Below are 16,391 nucleotides of genomic sequence, written 5' to 3'. Positions count from 1 at the left end.
GGTATTGCATTACTGATTAAAATTTAAAGCAGGTAGACTGTAATGGGCGACATCTTGAACACAATCTTGCTTATTGGCTCTCTTACATCAGTATTTCCGTCAAGGTTCACAGGAACACACTCTATATATAGCCTATATGCCACACTTTCCTTTATCCGTGCCATAGCCTTTCCACTGCACCTTGCCTTTAAGAAGATAAATTGTCTGCTATTACTGAAGTAGTTCACTGAAGGACAGAGCAGAGGTGCAATTATATCCTGACTCATTGTGGTACGATAGGTGTGTGGGGAAGAAGCAGGTAAATCAGTGATATCCTTTATAACAACATTCCCTCACAGGCTGGGTGAGGCCTACATACATACACACATCTATACACAAAAGCACACAGGGTGAGGCCGATCCGCATTCCCATGTCAGAGCAAAGATCAAAGATGCTGCAAGATATAATTGTAAAACTGATGATGTGGTCTTTATTAAGATCCAACCAAGGGCAAAAACAACACAATGAACATGTACAGTACAGTGACAAATCATATGCTGCCTCAGATGAGGTGGTGACAACACAAGGGTGACATGAAGTCATCAAACAGCAGGGTTATGCTGACCATATCTAACGTCCAAGAACATAGACTTCTGCTCATATGAGACCAGCTTTGCGTTTGACCTCTGAAGGATTAACTTTGGGAGGAAAACCCAGGCTGGATATGGCTGTAGTGAAGTGATCTGCTCCTCATGACAACCTGTAATAAAGAATGGCTGTGTCCGGCTGCCACAGCAGCAGTGACTGTGGATTTGTCCCCTTCTAGTGGGCGGATTGAGACTGCAGCTCCCTGCACACAACAACATGAGCCTGTAGTCTAATCCTGACTCATCATCTCTTACACCAGGGCAGCATTCAGTTCACTTTCAATTCACTCAGTTCAGGAAGTGGAGGTTCTTTAAAAACTAAAAATACTGCAAAACTTTTGGCATGTCAAAGTAGTCATATCCAACATTATAAGAAATACAGCAAGGAAATAAGCATTTACAATACTTGCTCTATCATCAGCATATTAATTACAGTTTCTATTTACATTTTGAACTAATTGATTTGAAAGTGAAATGACTTTCACTTCAGCCTTGCTCCATACACAAAGTTTTTTAAAGTGTAAAAATCAATGGCAACGGCCTGAAGACCTCCACAGCCACTGTCTGAAACATGGACATGTTAATGATATCACACCAAACCTAAATATAACCCCAAAGCAAATCAGATAAATATTCCATCTTTTAACATATTAATCATGCAGGCAGCACCAGTCGTATCAGTAGCTTGTCTGTCTTGTCTGTGAGTCAGTCAGTCGGCAGTAAGTCTGATTCCATCTCACTTTGTGTGATGGTGTATTACAGTTTCAGTATTGTGAATATAAAGAACCGTCCCTCTAAAATAACAATTAAGCAAAGTACCTTTATGCAAATATATATTTGTAAATGCTGGATGTATTATGCAAATATACAAATGCCGAGTGCAGCCAGTGTCTTTTGGGAGTTCAGTTTCCGCCGCCACTTGCTGCGTCCGGCGATGATGTCACAGGGGTCAAGGGTCAGGGTCTCAGAGCTCCGTCATCAGCAGGGCCCTTAGTATCTTTTCTCTGTCCAACCTCATCTCCTCTCCGCTACACACACACACACACACACACACACAACATCATGTCAGAAAATGTAAAAAAATATACATGTGCACAACTCTGCCTGTTTCAATTCTCAAGGATAAGTTGTTACTCCTACTTTGCCCTCTAAACCAATGATTTTCTAGAAACGCTTTTTGCTTGTGAGATCACTGGGCTTTAACAAACATGAATGTGTCCCAGAGAGCAGAAGGGCGGTGTGTTACCTGTCGGTATGGGCAGCAAGGTAAGGGACCAGGTGAGGAATGGAGCTATGGTAGTAAGAAGGGGAGAGGTGGGGGGAAGGCGAAGGAGAGGGACAGCATGGACTACCCAGCTCCAATGCTGGCATTTTATCCACCTGGAAACACATGCATGTATGGGCGCACACACACACACACACACACGCACGCACACACACACACACACGCGCGCGCAGACACACACACACACACACACACACAGTCTCCTGTTTACTTAAAGATAGCGCTGAGACTGAATTAAACCTTTTCACGCGTGCAGTGCGATAAACAAATATGCATTGTTAATGGCTTCTGAAGGTGTGTGTGTGTGTGTGTGTGTTTGTGCATGAGTGTGTGTTACCTGTGGGTATATGGGCGGCTGTATCTGTTTGTCCAGTGAACTGTTGGATCCAGACTTCCCTGTACTCTGGGAAGAGATTGCTGCAAGGGCTTCTGGGAGATTATCTTCATCTTCATGGTTACTGATGACCAGTAAATGGAGAGAAATATGGCACGGCACTGTATGAATCATACGACCAGCAGTTTACGCTGAACAAAATGTCAGTTTGAAAGAGTGAAGCATTTTGCTGCAAGTACTGTGAAGCAAGAGTGCAATTATCTGCCCATAAGAGCAGAAGAGCTGCTAGGGACCGCTGCCCTTCAACAGTAACCAGAAGTCATCTCTACTCACAAGCTGAACTGTCTGACCAGTCTTTTCCTGCGGTTGGTGTTTGGGTTGGCTTTGGGCTGCAGGCTCTCTGGGGTCGGGTTGCGCTCCGGCCGGTGGGGGTTCTTGTCTGCGGTCAGACTGGATGCGGCCGAGTCTTGGGACGAGCTCTGATATCTGAGGGCACGCACACGCCAGAGTAACGCAGAGAGTAACACACGCAACACGCAGCCACAGAAACATGCAGATATGCAGTTAGGGCTGGGCGATATTGACAAAATCAAATATCATGATATTTTAGACCGAATACCTGGATATCGATAATGTGACGATATTTTGGGGATGAGTATTCCTGCTTTCATAAGATATTTACACACAAATTTTTTTTTAAAATTTGTAATTATCATTAGTAATCAGTTATGTGTAATCAGTAATGAGTAATGTGGATATGATGAGCAGGTAAAGCCAATCATTGTTGATTTCACTCAGCCAGAACAGGATAATAAGTTCAGAAAATTGTACCACTTTACTGTAACGCAGCCTTTAAGACAAGGAAGAAGTAGAATTAAGTTCCACAATATTACGATACGATATCTAGTCTCATATCACGATATTGATATTATACGATATATCACCCTACATACAGTAAAGGTACTCGCCTGTCATTGAGGGTCTCGCTTGAGTTCTTCCCTCTAGGCGTCGTTGGAGCTTCCTTCTTCACCACGGAAGAGAGGAGGATGCAGACAATTAGCTTCTGGACTACAGCGCTAGTGCATACACTGGCTGGGTGGAAGTCCACTGTGGTACTCACCCTGAACGCTGCCTCCATCTGGGCCTTGAGGATGTTACACTTGAGGTGGTCTGGCAGCACCGCCGGGGAAGCAGGAGGGTGCAGAGACTTTTCAGACAGCTGCTTCTCCTCCCCCTGGCAGGCGGAACAGGGGAAAAGGTGAGAGACTTCAGAGAAATTTCACTGCGTAAGCGGAATACAATAACAGTGTGCGGAATCGTGTCTGACCTTGTTGTCCATGTTGATGTGGAGCGAGGGCCAGGGGGAAGAGTCGCTGTCTGACTCCAGAGCCTTGAGCAGAGACTGAGAGAGCTCCAACTCATCTGCTGGGCAGGGAGGGGCTCTGTGTTCTGATACACACACACACACACACACACACACACAAACACTTTATCAGTATATTAAAAAAACATGCATGGAGGGAGCTTCAGCACATAGACACACACAATGTACTGTAAGTCTGTAATACATTTGCCACTGTTTGTCTTGATACCTCTTCATGAGACTGTGTGTACTCACTGCTTTTGGAGTGTGTATGGCAGAGCGTGTCCTGGCTGTGTGTGTGGCGACGGTGATGGTGGTGGATCTTCCCAGAATACGGAGTCTCATTCTCCTCAATGCTGAACTGATGGTCTGAACCAGGACCGCTTAGAGGGAAACTGAAGACGACACGTACAATCAAGACAAATCCACGCAACAAAATGCCACTCAGACCGCTTCATCTGCTCAGTTCACTCCCTACAACCTGCAATATGTCAAATAAATGGCGATCATCTCACTTCTAATCATATCTCCAACTTCATGACACAAAGTTTTCAGGTGGTTTTATCAACAAATACCATCCCGCTTTAGTGGTGGGAAAAGACCATTTGATACAAGTGAGTTATACATGTAAAACACTGAAGGACAGATCCTAGCCATTGTTGCAATTAAACATTTTGTTTATTTGACAAGGCAATATGGCAACATCTCTAAGGCGTAATGTGATTGGAGTAAACAATAAAAGGCAAAACAGACACACTGTCAGCATCATGAGCAACATGAGCTAATATTATGTAAACAAACGCTTGATTTAGCAAATTCATAACCTGATATTACACATTAACGTTACGTTAAGCCAAAAACCTCATTTTGAAAGCACAACACCAGACATGTAGGATTCTGGTCCACTTTTCCATTTCACATTGAACTACATGCTGTACATTACTGATCAAAAGGATTAATGACTGTAAAGCAGCTTATTCCCTAACCCAGCATGTTTACAGGAGTGGAGCCATGTCACCTGTGTATATCTGTGAAACAATTACCTCACATAGCACAAATTACATCTTACATTCGAGGGACCCTGTGTTAAGATCACAAGCATCACTTTGTATTACTTACATTAAAGAGATTTGGTTAATCTAGCCGTCATGAGATTTCTTAGGCATAAAGGGAAATTTGATCTTCCTGACAAATTTATCTTATATGAATTCAGGCATTAAAACACGGCAGTGATTACAAGCACATTTACACAAGCAAACAAAGGCACAGAGCAATTAAACTTGGTCCTATCTTTATTGCTTTTGTCTTCTACTTGTCTCGTTTTCTCTCTATGATAAGGCCCTTCATTATGGGATTTATTAAGAAGGTGGAGAATGAAACACAGGAGGGGATGTGGCAAATGTGTGATGACCGTGATGGTGTTGATGATAACAATGACGATGACGGAGACATCTTTTTTCCTTTGACTCCCATCGACGGAGCGTCTCTCTCTCTCTTTGGGGCACTTTCAGTCTGTGTAAGTGTCAGTGTTAAGGGCCTGGGTTGGGAACAGAGCCCGGGTCAGAGGTCAAAGTGCGGTCATGACCTTATCCCTGTAAACCACACTGATGGATCCTGGGAAAGTGCCGCTGGTTCGCTCCGGCACGGAAGGATGACTGGGTTCAGGACTCGCAGCCTCGCCAGAAGGCCTGAACATGACAGGGAGATGGAGGATAGACAGACAGACAGACAGACAGACAGACAGACAGACAGGCAGGGAAGTAGACAGACAGACAGACAGACAAGCACAGACATATGAGGTCTATGAGTGACATGAAGTGTGATGAAAAACAGACAATAGACAGAGCCGAACAGAGGGACCAGAGAGCGCGAGAGGAGCGAGCATCTCTAAAAATAGAAATTTGCCCTCCAGTCAATCTGTGCTCAAGGACCCCTAAGACAGATGGTACACGATTCATCCAAAAGCAATCTCAGAATCATCTCCGATCATTTCCTTGTCATCCAGTAATTCTAAAACCTGCTCTTATCTCCAGCGGTCAGTCGGGTCTTGGCGCCAGCGGCGGTCTTACCTGTGAGGCGGCGTGTGTCCAGAGTGCTGGAGGTAAACCGGGGGTGTGAGGGCAGGGTGGGGTGGGTGCCAGGGCTCGTGGCCAAGAGGAATGTTACACTGGTACTGGACAGGGGGGAGAGACGGATTGAAGAGATGTTTAAATTAAATGTTGTCACCAGATTAGTGGTTGATTAATCTGGGTTATCTGAGGTAACTCACTGGATGTAGGCTGGGGTCGGGGCTGGCGTGGGAGCTGGAAAAGAACAATAATAACATAATCATCAATAGTAGATTAGCACACAACCTGATTATAGAGCAGAAATTAGAATAGATGAATGAACTGCTTGTGAACGGCATGATTCAATTGATATGTTGATTTGTTTATGTCTGTGTGTGTGTGTGTGTGTGTGTGTGTGTCTGTGTCTGTGTGTGTGTGTGTGTGCACGGTCTTGTGCCAACCAAATGTCCTCAAAAGGTTAGAAAGATGTGGATAATCCTCCAAAGTGAGGACATTCTGCTTGTCCTCACTTCTATTTTAGAGTTGGGGGTTAAAATTAGGCATGTGGTTTTGGGGGTAAGGTTATGGGATGATGAATGTAGTCAAAGGAAAGTCCTCACAAGTATAGTAATATAAACATTTGTGTGTGTGTGTGTGTGTACTATGTATGGTTGTGGGTGTTTCTGTCTGGACGCTCACCTGATATGCGGTGGCTTGGCCGGAGAAATGGCTGCAGAAAGAGAGACGGAGTGATGAGTGGAGAAAGGGAAAGCAGGACTGAGAGTTTGAGTACATCTCTCTCTCTTATTTATCTTCACAGGAGTTATCTAGTGTAAGTCAATATATCAGCTCAGAGTCTTTGCATTTTAGATTTTATTGCCATGGCGCTCAGGTATTACCGAGTTTAAAATCCTTATTCATTGATGTACTTTGTATTCAGTGGCTGGCTGGCTGTTTCTATGCCAATATATAAAAGGTGTCTGGATGCCAACACAGTAAATATAGTCTGCAGTCCGCGCTTGATTATTTATGTAGGATAGATTACATCGCGATAGAGGGTTGTGGACCTGTGAAGCCATTGTTGCCCACAGGAGGAGGGAATTATGGAGGAGTGGAGTGTATTTACAGTGTAGTGCAGGTGCCGTGGATAAAGGTCAACTGATACCATTTTGTTCTGACCAAGTGGAAAGGTGACATTTAGGTTTGAAAACCTGAGTTAACAATTTTGAACACTTAACCCAAAATAACAGTCCTGGGCAGGCTGCTTAATTGAAGAGAACAACCTTTGTAAAGCCTGATACATTTCAAAGACATTGTTGTCATCTAATCAAATGACATTATCCCAACTAATTTTGTGTAGAACATTTCAGCACCATTGAATACACCATATTAAAACTCTGTTCTGATATGTGTGACCTTTACGGATAACAAGCGCAGCCCCTTTAAGGCCAGCACAGGTATTAGTGCATTGTTAGCCATGCATGTTTTGTATTTGCTGATATGACTCACCTTTGCCCAGAGAGTGTGTGCGGGAGGGGTATCTCTTGCTTGGTCTCCTCTCAAATGTGCTGGCCCTCCTCAGTCTACCACCATGAGTGGCCTGGTACTCTGTCTTACCACTGAGACAGACGGACAGACAGACAGACAGACAGAGAGAAACAGACAGACAGACAGACAGACAGACAGACAGACAGACAGACAGACAGAGAGACAGACAGACAGACAGAGAGAAACAGACAGACAGACAGACAGAAGGCAGAGGGGGAAGCAGTGCGGATGGAGAAGAAAGCCATTATCCTTACAACTATAGTCACAATGTAACAATAACCTCAAAGCCTGGATGTGTAGAAACAATCAATATAGATAAGACACTCAATAGTATCAACATGACATGAATGTTTGGCTTTGGCTAAAATATCAATGTTGGGCTTTGGCTCAACTTTGTGTCTGCACAAGTAGACATTAACTCCTCGTGCATGTCAAGCCAAACTGGCTAGCAGCAAGCCAAAGGGCTCCACACTAATGGCCGTTACCATAGCGACTGATCGGGTGTAGTCCTCCACCAAAGTTGTCTTTCTAAAAATCTATGCATCGCAAAAATGTGTTTTTACTCAGAAAACTCTTTCAGCCTGGGCCAAAACAAACTCTGAGACTAAACAGAAAATATCTAGACACAAGTTATTCATTGACGCCAATATACTGACAACAGACTTTGCACTGCTTTGTTCTCACTGCTCCCACAAATGACAGGAGGAACCCTTCAAGTGTGAGGTTTAGCTTTGTCCATCTCTCATAATAGTTTGACGAGAAAACAAACAATATGAAGGGAAAATCTCAGTCGCCATAGGAACAGATCTGTGTAACCATAGATACACCGTAACCATAGATACGCAGGCTCTGTTTTATGTGACACATTATACCCCTTATGCGTGCACTACTGCTGGTCACAACTACCTTAATGTGGCAGCTTGTGCAACCCTTCTTTGATACAGCTTCAGCAGTCAATGGCAGTAGGCGATTCATAACACAGTGTGTAGTGAGTAATGAGCAGCAGCGAGTCGGTCTCTGTCCTCTACCTGAATCTGAAGCGCGAGCCGAGTCGTGTGAAGTCGCTGTGGCTGGCCTTGCCCGCTGTTGGCTGGCGTAGCCGGAAGAAGGCGTGGCTCTCCACGGCGCACTTCCACAGGTGTTTGCAGCTCTTGGAGCTGGCCAGCTGGAACACAAACGTATGCTCCTGCTCCCGGCCCTGGACACACACACACAGAGCCCAGCTACTGTTAGCCGCCTCACAGCCGTGTGTCTTGGCATGTTCGTATGCGGGCACGTGTTTGTCATGGGATACGTACCTGATCATCGTCTTCTACCACTACCAACGTGAGCCGACTCTTTTTAAAGTCCAGACGAGTGATCTTGGGCCTGGATGACACACACAGAAACATACAAATGGACATGAAAATGAAGACCGGACGCATTAATGCCTCAAGTGTGAGTGTTATTTAGGGTGGATGGGATGTTTAGGGACGTGTGTGATGTATTTACCAAAAGAAGAGGCCGATTTTGCTTGAGCCCTCAAATACCAAGATGCCGGTGGGAGTGAGACCCAGTGCATATTCTCCTCCATCTCTGCCCTGAGGACACAACACACAATGAATTCAGAGAGCTAAAGGCCCACAGTACATGTATTCCTCCCTGTGTAAGGAGACAACACAAACAGAAAGGAAGCACCACAGAAAGAGAACTCAATTATCGACAGTACACACATACATACAGACACTTGGGATGGTACACACACACATACCTTGACAAAGTGCATATCTACTCCATAAAGCTCCAGCCATTTGCATTTGTTGAGGAAGCAGATCTCTGCCTGAGACGGGCTCTTCCCCCTGAGGACATAAAATGAGCAGCTATGTTGAGGTTCACAACAGACACATCACTCACTCTGTCACCTCGGCTCTGACACTTGGTGTGGCACCTTACTCTAAATGAGGAAACTATAAATAATGGCTCTTCCTGCATGGCCTACCTTATGTGGGGTTTCTCTACAGCAGCTGCGCCGGCTCTAGGGAAATACTTGGTGAATAACCTGGCTGCGTCCCTGACTCACTCTCGGTGTTCTGTGTGTAGGAATGACTGTGTGTGATCTGAACTCTGTGTGGGTCTGTCCTTGTGTGGCGTCGGCTCAGTGAAGCGCAGCATATGTGTATGTAATCTCATCCGAGATGGGAGCGATCAGACCGCGGCTGGGTTAAATACTGCCTGGATTCAATCAAGACCCTCCAGGGATTAATCCCTTAATCCTTCACGCAGGACCAGCGAGAGAGAGGCAGAGGGAGAGAAGGAGAGAATGGAGGCACATTGAACTTCAGAGGCTCTTTTCAGGGGAAACAGTGGTGCTGAAAGGCAGCAGTGGAATGACTTCCTCTCCTGCTCAGCACCCAGCTCTTTGTCCCACTTGTTTCTTCCAATGCGGGAACAAACAGCCCAGGTCAAATCACCAGCTACTGGCAGCTCTCTGACAAGCTGCTTTGACACAGCAATGGCATTGTGGCAACTAGTGCAGGTGGGAGGAAAAGCTGATATTGTCTGGAGTTTATTGTGAGAAGGTCCTTTATTATATAACTAGAAATGGTCCGGATAAAGCCTAACACTGGATTACTTTACCTTTAACCTCACCCGGGACGTCCTGGGGTCTCAGTGGTATAAGGTGCATACTATGTCTCTCTCCCTCACAATCTTTATGTCTTTCTCTACAATTGAACTACCTAATAAAAAAACAGCAAAAATGCTTAAAAAAAAAATCTTTAGCCTCACCTGAGTTCCACCCACTTGCCGAAGATGTCTGCCTCCATGGGCTCACTCTGTTTGGGAGTGAAGCGAAACTCTGACACCAGCTCAGGAGAATGCTCTAAAGGATCACAGTCTCCCATCTCACCTGTATGTAGACGCACACCCGGTACAGACACACACACCAAGACACAACCAGTCAGAAACACAGATATGTCAGGTGAGCAACAGATAAGAGAGGAGCGGCAAACAGCCTGCTGGTATAATATGGTCCAAAGCATGAACTGTGTGTGCTGACATTTTCCAGGTCTTAAGAGGGCAAGCTGTTGAAAAACCTCTAAAAGTGTAAAGTCAAAATAAATAAATAAAATGTTCCTTCTCAACATTTTTAACTCCGATTTTATAAACTGAGACTGACCAAATGAATAGCTTAAACGTCTGATTAGCAAATCTTTGAGTGAAGTCTACTTACTTTGTAAACAATAGGCCCCTAGTTCTACTGAGACATCGTACGGACATTTCAACCTGACGAGAGAAAAAGAGTGACACAGGTGTGATGAGCGGTTGTTCAAGTGTGTGCACACACACTCACAACATCAAAAACACACACAATGCTGTCCTACCCACAGGGTGATGTGCACATGTTATCATGTGCTAGAGAAACGTTCAAGTGTGTGAATGCCCTAGACTGTGTGTGTGTGTGTGTGTGTGTGTGTGTCTGTGTGTGTCTGTGTGTTTGTGCATGTCAAGGAGAAGAGGAGCAGCCCTTTTCCTAAAATAAGCAGCCCTCTGCTGTTCCTGATCTTGAGCTTTATAATAGAGCTGGACTCGCGGGAACCATGGCCCAGATAGAGCCAGGGAGAGGGAGAGGGGAGACACACTGTATATGTGTGTGTGTGTGTGTGTGTGTGTGTGTGTGTAGGAGGAAGACTCCATTGTACAGAAGCACCCCAAACTCTAGGTGACTTGTGCGTATGTCCGCACAGTTAAGTGTACGTACGTGGATGTGTGTATTCCAGGTTTACCTATACTTGTGAGGTCCATATGTCCTCACAGATAAAGTAGAATTAACAGAAAAAATTCCTGGTTTTCATGAGGGCAGAAACTTATTTTAGGGTTAAGGTTTTCTTCTGGGTTAGAGTTAAGATGATGTTTAGGCATGTAAATGTGAGGGTTAAGGTTATGGTCAGGGGTTAGGAGATGAATACAAGTCATGTACAGTAGTACCACTGTGTGTGTGAGTGTGTGATTATTTGTGTGCATTACATGTGTGTGTGTTAACATGAGAAAAGGAGCCACTTACTTGCCAGAAAGAATGTCTTGTCGAAGCTGCAGCACAAACAGATACCTGTTGGGGTAAAAAATGAAAACATAAAAATCAAGAGAATGAGAGGCCCAAACTGCAAGAGGAAATACATCAATTGATGCATCAGAGGCTCTTCCCATCACACACACACACACACACACACACACACACACACACACAATCTGTCTTAACAAGTCTCTGTCCATTTGGCCTTGATTAGAATCTACACATAGGAGCAAAGTAATTAGCCCCATGTCCCCTTTGGACCTCTACATGGGCTCAGGAGAATGCTGTGTGTGTGTGTGTGTGTGTGTGTGTGTGTGTGTGTGCGTGTGTGTGTGTGCATTTTACCTTGTAAATTCCTCATGCAGGTTATTTGGCTCTGAGGAGTAAAACTTAACTCTGAAGAACAGTCTGTACGGAGGACCATCTAAAAGAAAAAGACAGAGGGCAAAGTGTAAAAGAAGAGAGAGAGAGAGACAGTGAGTGAGTGTGTGTGAGAGAGAGAAAGAAATTAGTACAGAGGAAGAAAAGGGGCTGGAGGGAGATTAAGTAGTAATTTATCGCAAATTAATTCAATCAAATCAAATCCTCTTACCATTTATTTAGTCATTTTACCTCATCCCTCCACTCTATTCCATTCATCCATTCTATCGGTCACTGTCAACCAGGCTGTAAATCTTTATTCACTCATATTTCTCCACAACCTACTTTATTATTCCTTTCCTGCTTCACTTCAACATACTTGCCTCTCTTCTGGGCTATTCTCAGTAAAAAAACCAAAAAAACAAAGAGATGAGTGGACTGAAGTCTGGCACAACGTCCAGCCCTCCTCCCTCCTTTCCATTTTCACCCTTCTCTTTCTCCCTCCTGCGCCATTCATCCCCCTGTTACAAGCGGGAGAGCAAACAAGGGTATGGCTCCTAATGCACATGCTAATCACCATGTCAACATTTGATAATAAGCCACCTGCTCCCCACTTACCTGCTTCCACATGCACATACACTGCACATGAGCCTGCACTCTCTCTCTCTCTCTCTCTCTCACACACACACACACACACACACACACACACACACACACACACACACAGACACACAAGCGTGCTCAATAAGATAGCGGTCTGAGTTACTTACCTCGGATCTGTTTCTTTATGAGCTTGGACATATCTAGCCAGTGCTGAGAGAGAAAAGAATAGGAGAGGAATATCAGGTTCTGGTTTCATGCTAAAGAGTCAGAAGTAAGGGCTTGATCAACAGTGTGTCTATGTGTATGTCTGTGTATATATAGATATAAATACACACTCACTGAAACTTGGTCTGTGTCCATGAATTGTAATCCAAAGTAGTCAGCCTCCACCAAGTCTAAGTGATACATGATCTGGTCGAAGAGCTCCTGGCCTTTGCACTTGCTCTACAACAGAAGAATGAAAACTAAATTAATCCCAATGGGACATAGTGCGTGTTTCTTTTTATCTCCTTCATTGTCTGTCTTTACAGCCTACCAGTGCTGCGGAGACATAATGTAACCTTATCTTCTGCTGATGAATTGGATCTTAAAACTGGATGTTCAAGAGTAGGAGAGTTTCACCATCCAACTGGCCCGACGGCTATCCCAGTAGTTTTGGCATGAAAACTTATCAGAAACGGACCTGGTGACCATATCAGGAGCAAAATGACTTGTGGTGCATGTGAATGTGGCTGTTTGTGTGTGTGTGTGTGTGTGTGTGTGTGTGTGTGTGTGTGTGTGTGTGTGTGTGTGTGTGTGCATTTCCGTGTGTATGTGTGTGTGTGTGGACACTGGTGCTGCATCTGGGTCAAAATGAGAAGGACAGGCCCTGAGGGAAAGGCCCTTATTCAGGCCTTTGTCATTAAAACACACACACACATACACACTCGAACACACGCACACGTACACACACGCACACACACACACACACACACACACACACACACACAATAAAATAAGCCAGTGCACTTAAGCAGAACTAGGAGCATTACACCCTAAACTTCTGCTGAACAGTTTCCCTCAGCAATGTCTGGATGTTTTTCATCCCATATGAAGATCTAACACAAATCTGTCCTACATAAACAGCTGTGTGTGTTTGCGGGGTGTGTAAGAGGTGTGTGTGTGGCGAGAAAGATGACAACCTTGGACTTTGGATTCCTGATAGCCAGTCTAAACTTGCTGCTGTGTGTGTGTGTGTGTGTGTGTGTGTGTGTGTGTGTGTGTGTGTGTGAGGAAATCAGTGGTATTAAGGGATTGGGGACAAAAAATCACCAGAATGCTCTTGCTCATTTCTGCTACTAGAAGTATTATAGTGGGTCTGATTCAAATCATAGCTTCTGTCACATGAGTGCACAGGCATTGGTAACAATAAGGCGAAATTTGCCTGCTAGCGACTAAGACAGAAGGAGAATAGTTTAGTGTTCATTTTATACCTTGTGTTATATTCAGACTGAAGTGACACACTAGCTGATAGGCTTTCATAAGAGACTTCAGCTCCATTGACTGCACCTGTATCAATGCCTCTGGGAAAATAGAGGACATGAACCAACTTGTTCCAACACACCTGTGACTAAGACTGAGCCAGCTTGACGAGCAATGTGTCATTTGGTTTTTGTTTGTCAGAACTGTAGTACCTGGTAGGACCTATTGCTCTTGAGTTACTGCTTATAATCTCCCTGTAGGACGAGAGGAGCCTCTCCACCCAACAAAGCAGATTCTCCTGATAACTGGCTACGGCGGCGGAGCACCATGAGGTGACGCATGCAACAGCTTCAGTGACACACACGACCTTCAAAATGAAAACATCTTACGAGATGGTACTTACGCACACATGCCCACACACTCGCTCATCGACCCACCCACCCCTCACACTCGTAGCACTCGTCTGTGACACAGAGCCCCCCACCCCCCCAGCGATAAATCAGAACAGGGAATCGGGGAATAGCGGCTCTGAGGCCAGGCGGGCGGGCGGGCAGAGAAAGGGGGATGGAGAACGTGAGGAAAAAGAAGAGGAGGGGAAGAGGAGGCAGAGTGTGAAAGAGCAAGATGATGAGCAAGAGAGCAGGACACAGAGGGAGTGTAAAAAAGAAGATTAGGAGGGAAGATAGCAGGAGGAAGGGAGCCAGGGGAGGAGAGGAGATAGCGTGAGGAAAATGAGATACAGGCAAATAGAGGGAGGGGGAGAGAGAGAGAGAGAGAGAGAGAGAGAGAGAGAGAGAGAGAGACTGAAAGAGAGCGAACAGGAGGGGGCAGCTTCAGGTCTTTCTTAGTTGCTTTCCCTGTAGTCAGAGTGGGGAAGTAATGTGATGAATTGGCTGATCACAACACCATCTGTAGCTGCACCTCTCACTGTACAGGAGACGCGCAAGCACGCGCACACACACACACACACACACACACACACAAATAGATACTATATAGGCCACTAGGATACTATCAGGCGGTGAACACTCTTTACAGTGAACTTTAAATTTGAGAGCTTTCTGTCCCTTTCAATATAGGGTAACGTATCTAGACCAGGGGTGCACAAATGTTTAATATCAAGGACCCCAAACAGACACACATTAACCCACAGACTAAGATTAGATTTTGTCCCAGGCACTGGCATATGGGAAGATTTTTGTTGTTGCTGATTTAGTATAGAATTGTATAACTGCCTGCAACTTATATGGAGAGATAACAGCGGTAGTCATTCTCTAACATGGGATAATTTCTAGTAAATTAAATCATACTGAAATTCAACTATTTCCCATTTTGCTGGGGACCCCCTAGAGCCCCCACAAGGACCCCCTGGGGGTCCCCGGACCCCACTTTGAGAGCCACTGGTCTAGGCTACCTAGTCCTGCGCCATGGGGTAGTCTGTTTACACACTCGGTCAGCCAGTGTAAACACGGAGCCACTGTCACAACACCAGACAGGCTTCACTGCACTCACAGGCAAATCCACATTGACGTCCGAGCCATCCAGCAGCAGGACGCGGCATGTGATGGTGGTCCTCGCGGTCCCGGCCGCCGGGATGTGAACAGCCGCTCCCCCGGTCACCACGGCGGGCGCGTGGACGACCTGCTGCTGGTGGGCCAGGAGCAGGGGGTTCCCGGTCACCCCGGTCGCCCCTCTCCCCCCTCCTCCTCCCCCTCCTTTACCGTCCCGTTCGTCCCTCTCTCCCGACTGGAAGCGTCTCCGCGAGCGGCGGCTGAACGTCCGGCGCAGAAAGCCCATCATCTTCCCGATCCACAAGGCGAGGAGGTCCTTGTTGCCCGGAAAACAGGACACGGTCGGAGCAACCGGGGTCCTGCTGCCGCCGCCGCCGCCGCTGCTGCCACCTCCTCCCCGGGGCGCGGAGTCACTCAGCAGGCACGGAGGAGACTTCAGGGCTGCCGATCAATCCTCAGGCTGGATGTCGGCAGCAGCGCGGGGACTCTAGCCGCATACTAATGAAACTAACACAGATTTATCACCGAGCCACCAACCAGTTGATTTCCAATCATTCGTCCGGTCTCACGAGAGGAGTCACTTACGGAAATACAAGCACCCTCCCCCTGTCCTATCCTCTCCCATGCACCTGCCGCCTGCTCGCTTGCTGTTGCGCACCGAGTCTAAAATCCCGGAGAAATCCCGTCTGACGCTCCGCAGTGGAGACCCCTGTGTCACACGGGCCGGGGAGGAAGGTCGGCGTGCACAGGGGGAAAGTCTACCACCTCTGGACCTCGGTGATCGTTATTTCTTATCCCCACCGGTAACCGAAACTAGTCTACCTCACAGGTAAAAGTCAACCAGCGAAACTGGACAAACAGCATGCTCTGCGCCTGCGTAAAAACACAGCGCAGAACAAACTTTTTTTCCCCCGGCTGGCCGACCCATCAGTGCCAGTGAACCAGCGCCACCTGTCTGTCATGGGTCCTGACTGAGGAAGAGTTTAGATCAGTGGGTCCCAACGTGAGGTCCAGGGCGCTCCATGGGGTCCTTGATGGGGTTTCAGGGGTCCCCAGCAAAATGAGGATTACTTTGATGTCACTGTTATTTCATTCACTACAAGTTGGCACAAGGAGAAAACGGTTTCTGACTGTTTCTGATCAGAGGTTTAATTCTCTGCACTGTTATCCCCCCCAGATACAGTAGACAGACAACACAAA

General features: G+C 46.1%; 1 protein-coding gene across 1 annotated transcript; it reads right to left on the bottom strand.

The window, feature by feature from the left end:
* Positions 1-472: 472 nt before the first annotated feature.
* Positions 473-16,027, bottom strand: epb41l4b (erythrocyte membrane protein band 4.1 like 4B). Its single transcript, XM_078287278.1, has 23 exons — positions 15,193-16,027; positions 12,559-12,663; positions 12,387-12,429; positions 11,602-11,680; positions 11,248-11,292; positions 10,417-10,469; positions 9,972-10,092; positions 8,956-9,043; positions 8,697-8,785; positions 8,504-8,573; positions 8,234-8,403; positions 7,167-7,276; positions 6,357-6,387; positions 5,879-5,912; positions 5,679-5,782; positions 3,865-4,004; positions 3,574-3,695; positions 3,367-3,480; positions 3,215-3,267; positions 2,580-2,732; positions 2,250-2,370; positions 1,874-2,007; positions 473-1,655 (listed from the first exon to the last, which is right to left on the bottom strand). Exons 1-23 carry the CDS (start codon positions 15,478-15,480, stop codon positions 1,592-1,594), a joined length of 2,331 nt encoding a protein of 776 aa, XP_078143404.1. The 5' UTR covers positions 15,481-16,027; the 3' UTR covers positions 473-1,591.
* Between the last annotated feature and the right edge of the window lie 364 nt (positions 16,028-16,391).

Source organism: Centroberyx gerrardi, chromosome 12 (genome assembly GCF_048128805.1).
Source record: "Centroberyx gerrardi isolate f3 chromosome 12, fCenGer3.hap1.cur.20231027, whole genome shotgun sequence".
Classification (NCBI taxonomy): domain Eukaryota; kingdom Metazoa; phylum Chordata; class Actinopteri; order Beryciformes; family Berycidae; genus Centroberyx; species Centroberyx gerrardi.
Note: the sequence above shows the minus strand (reverse complement) of the source record. Positions and strands in the feature narration are given on the sequence as shown.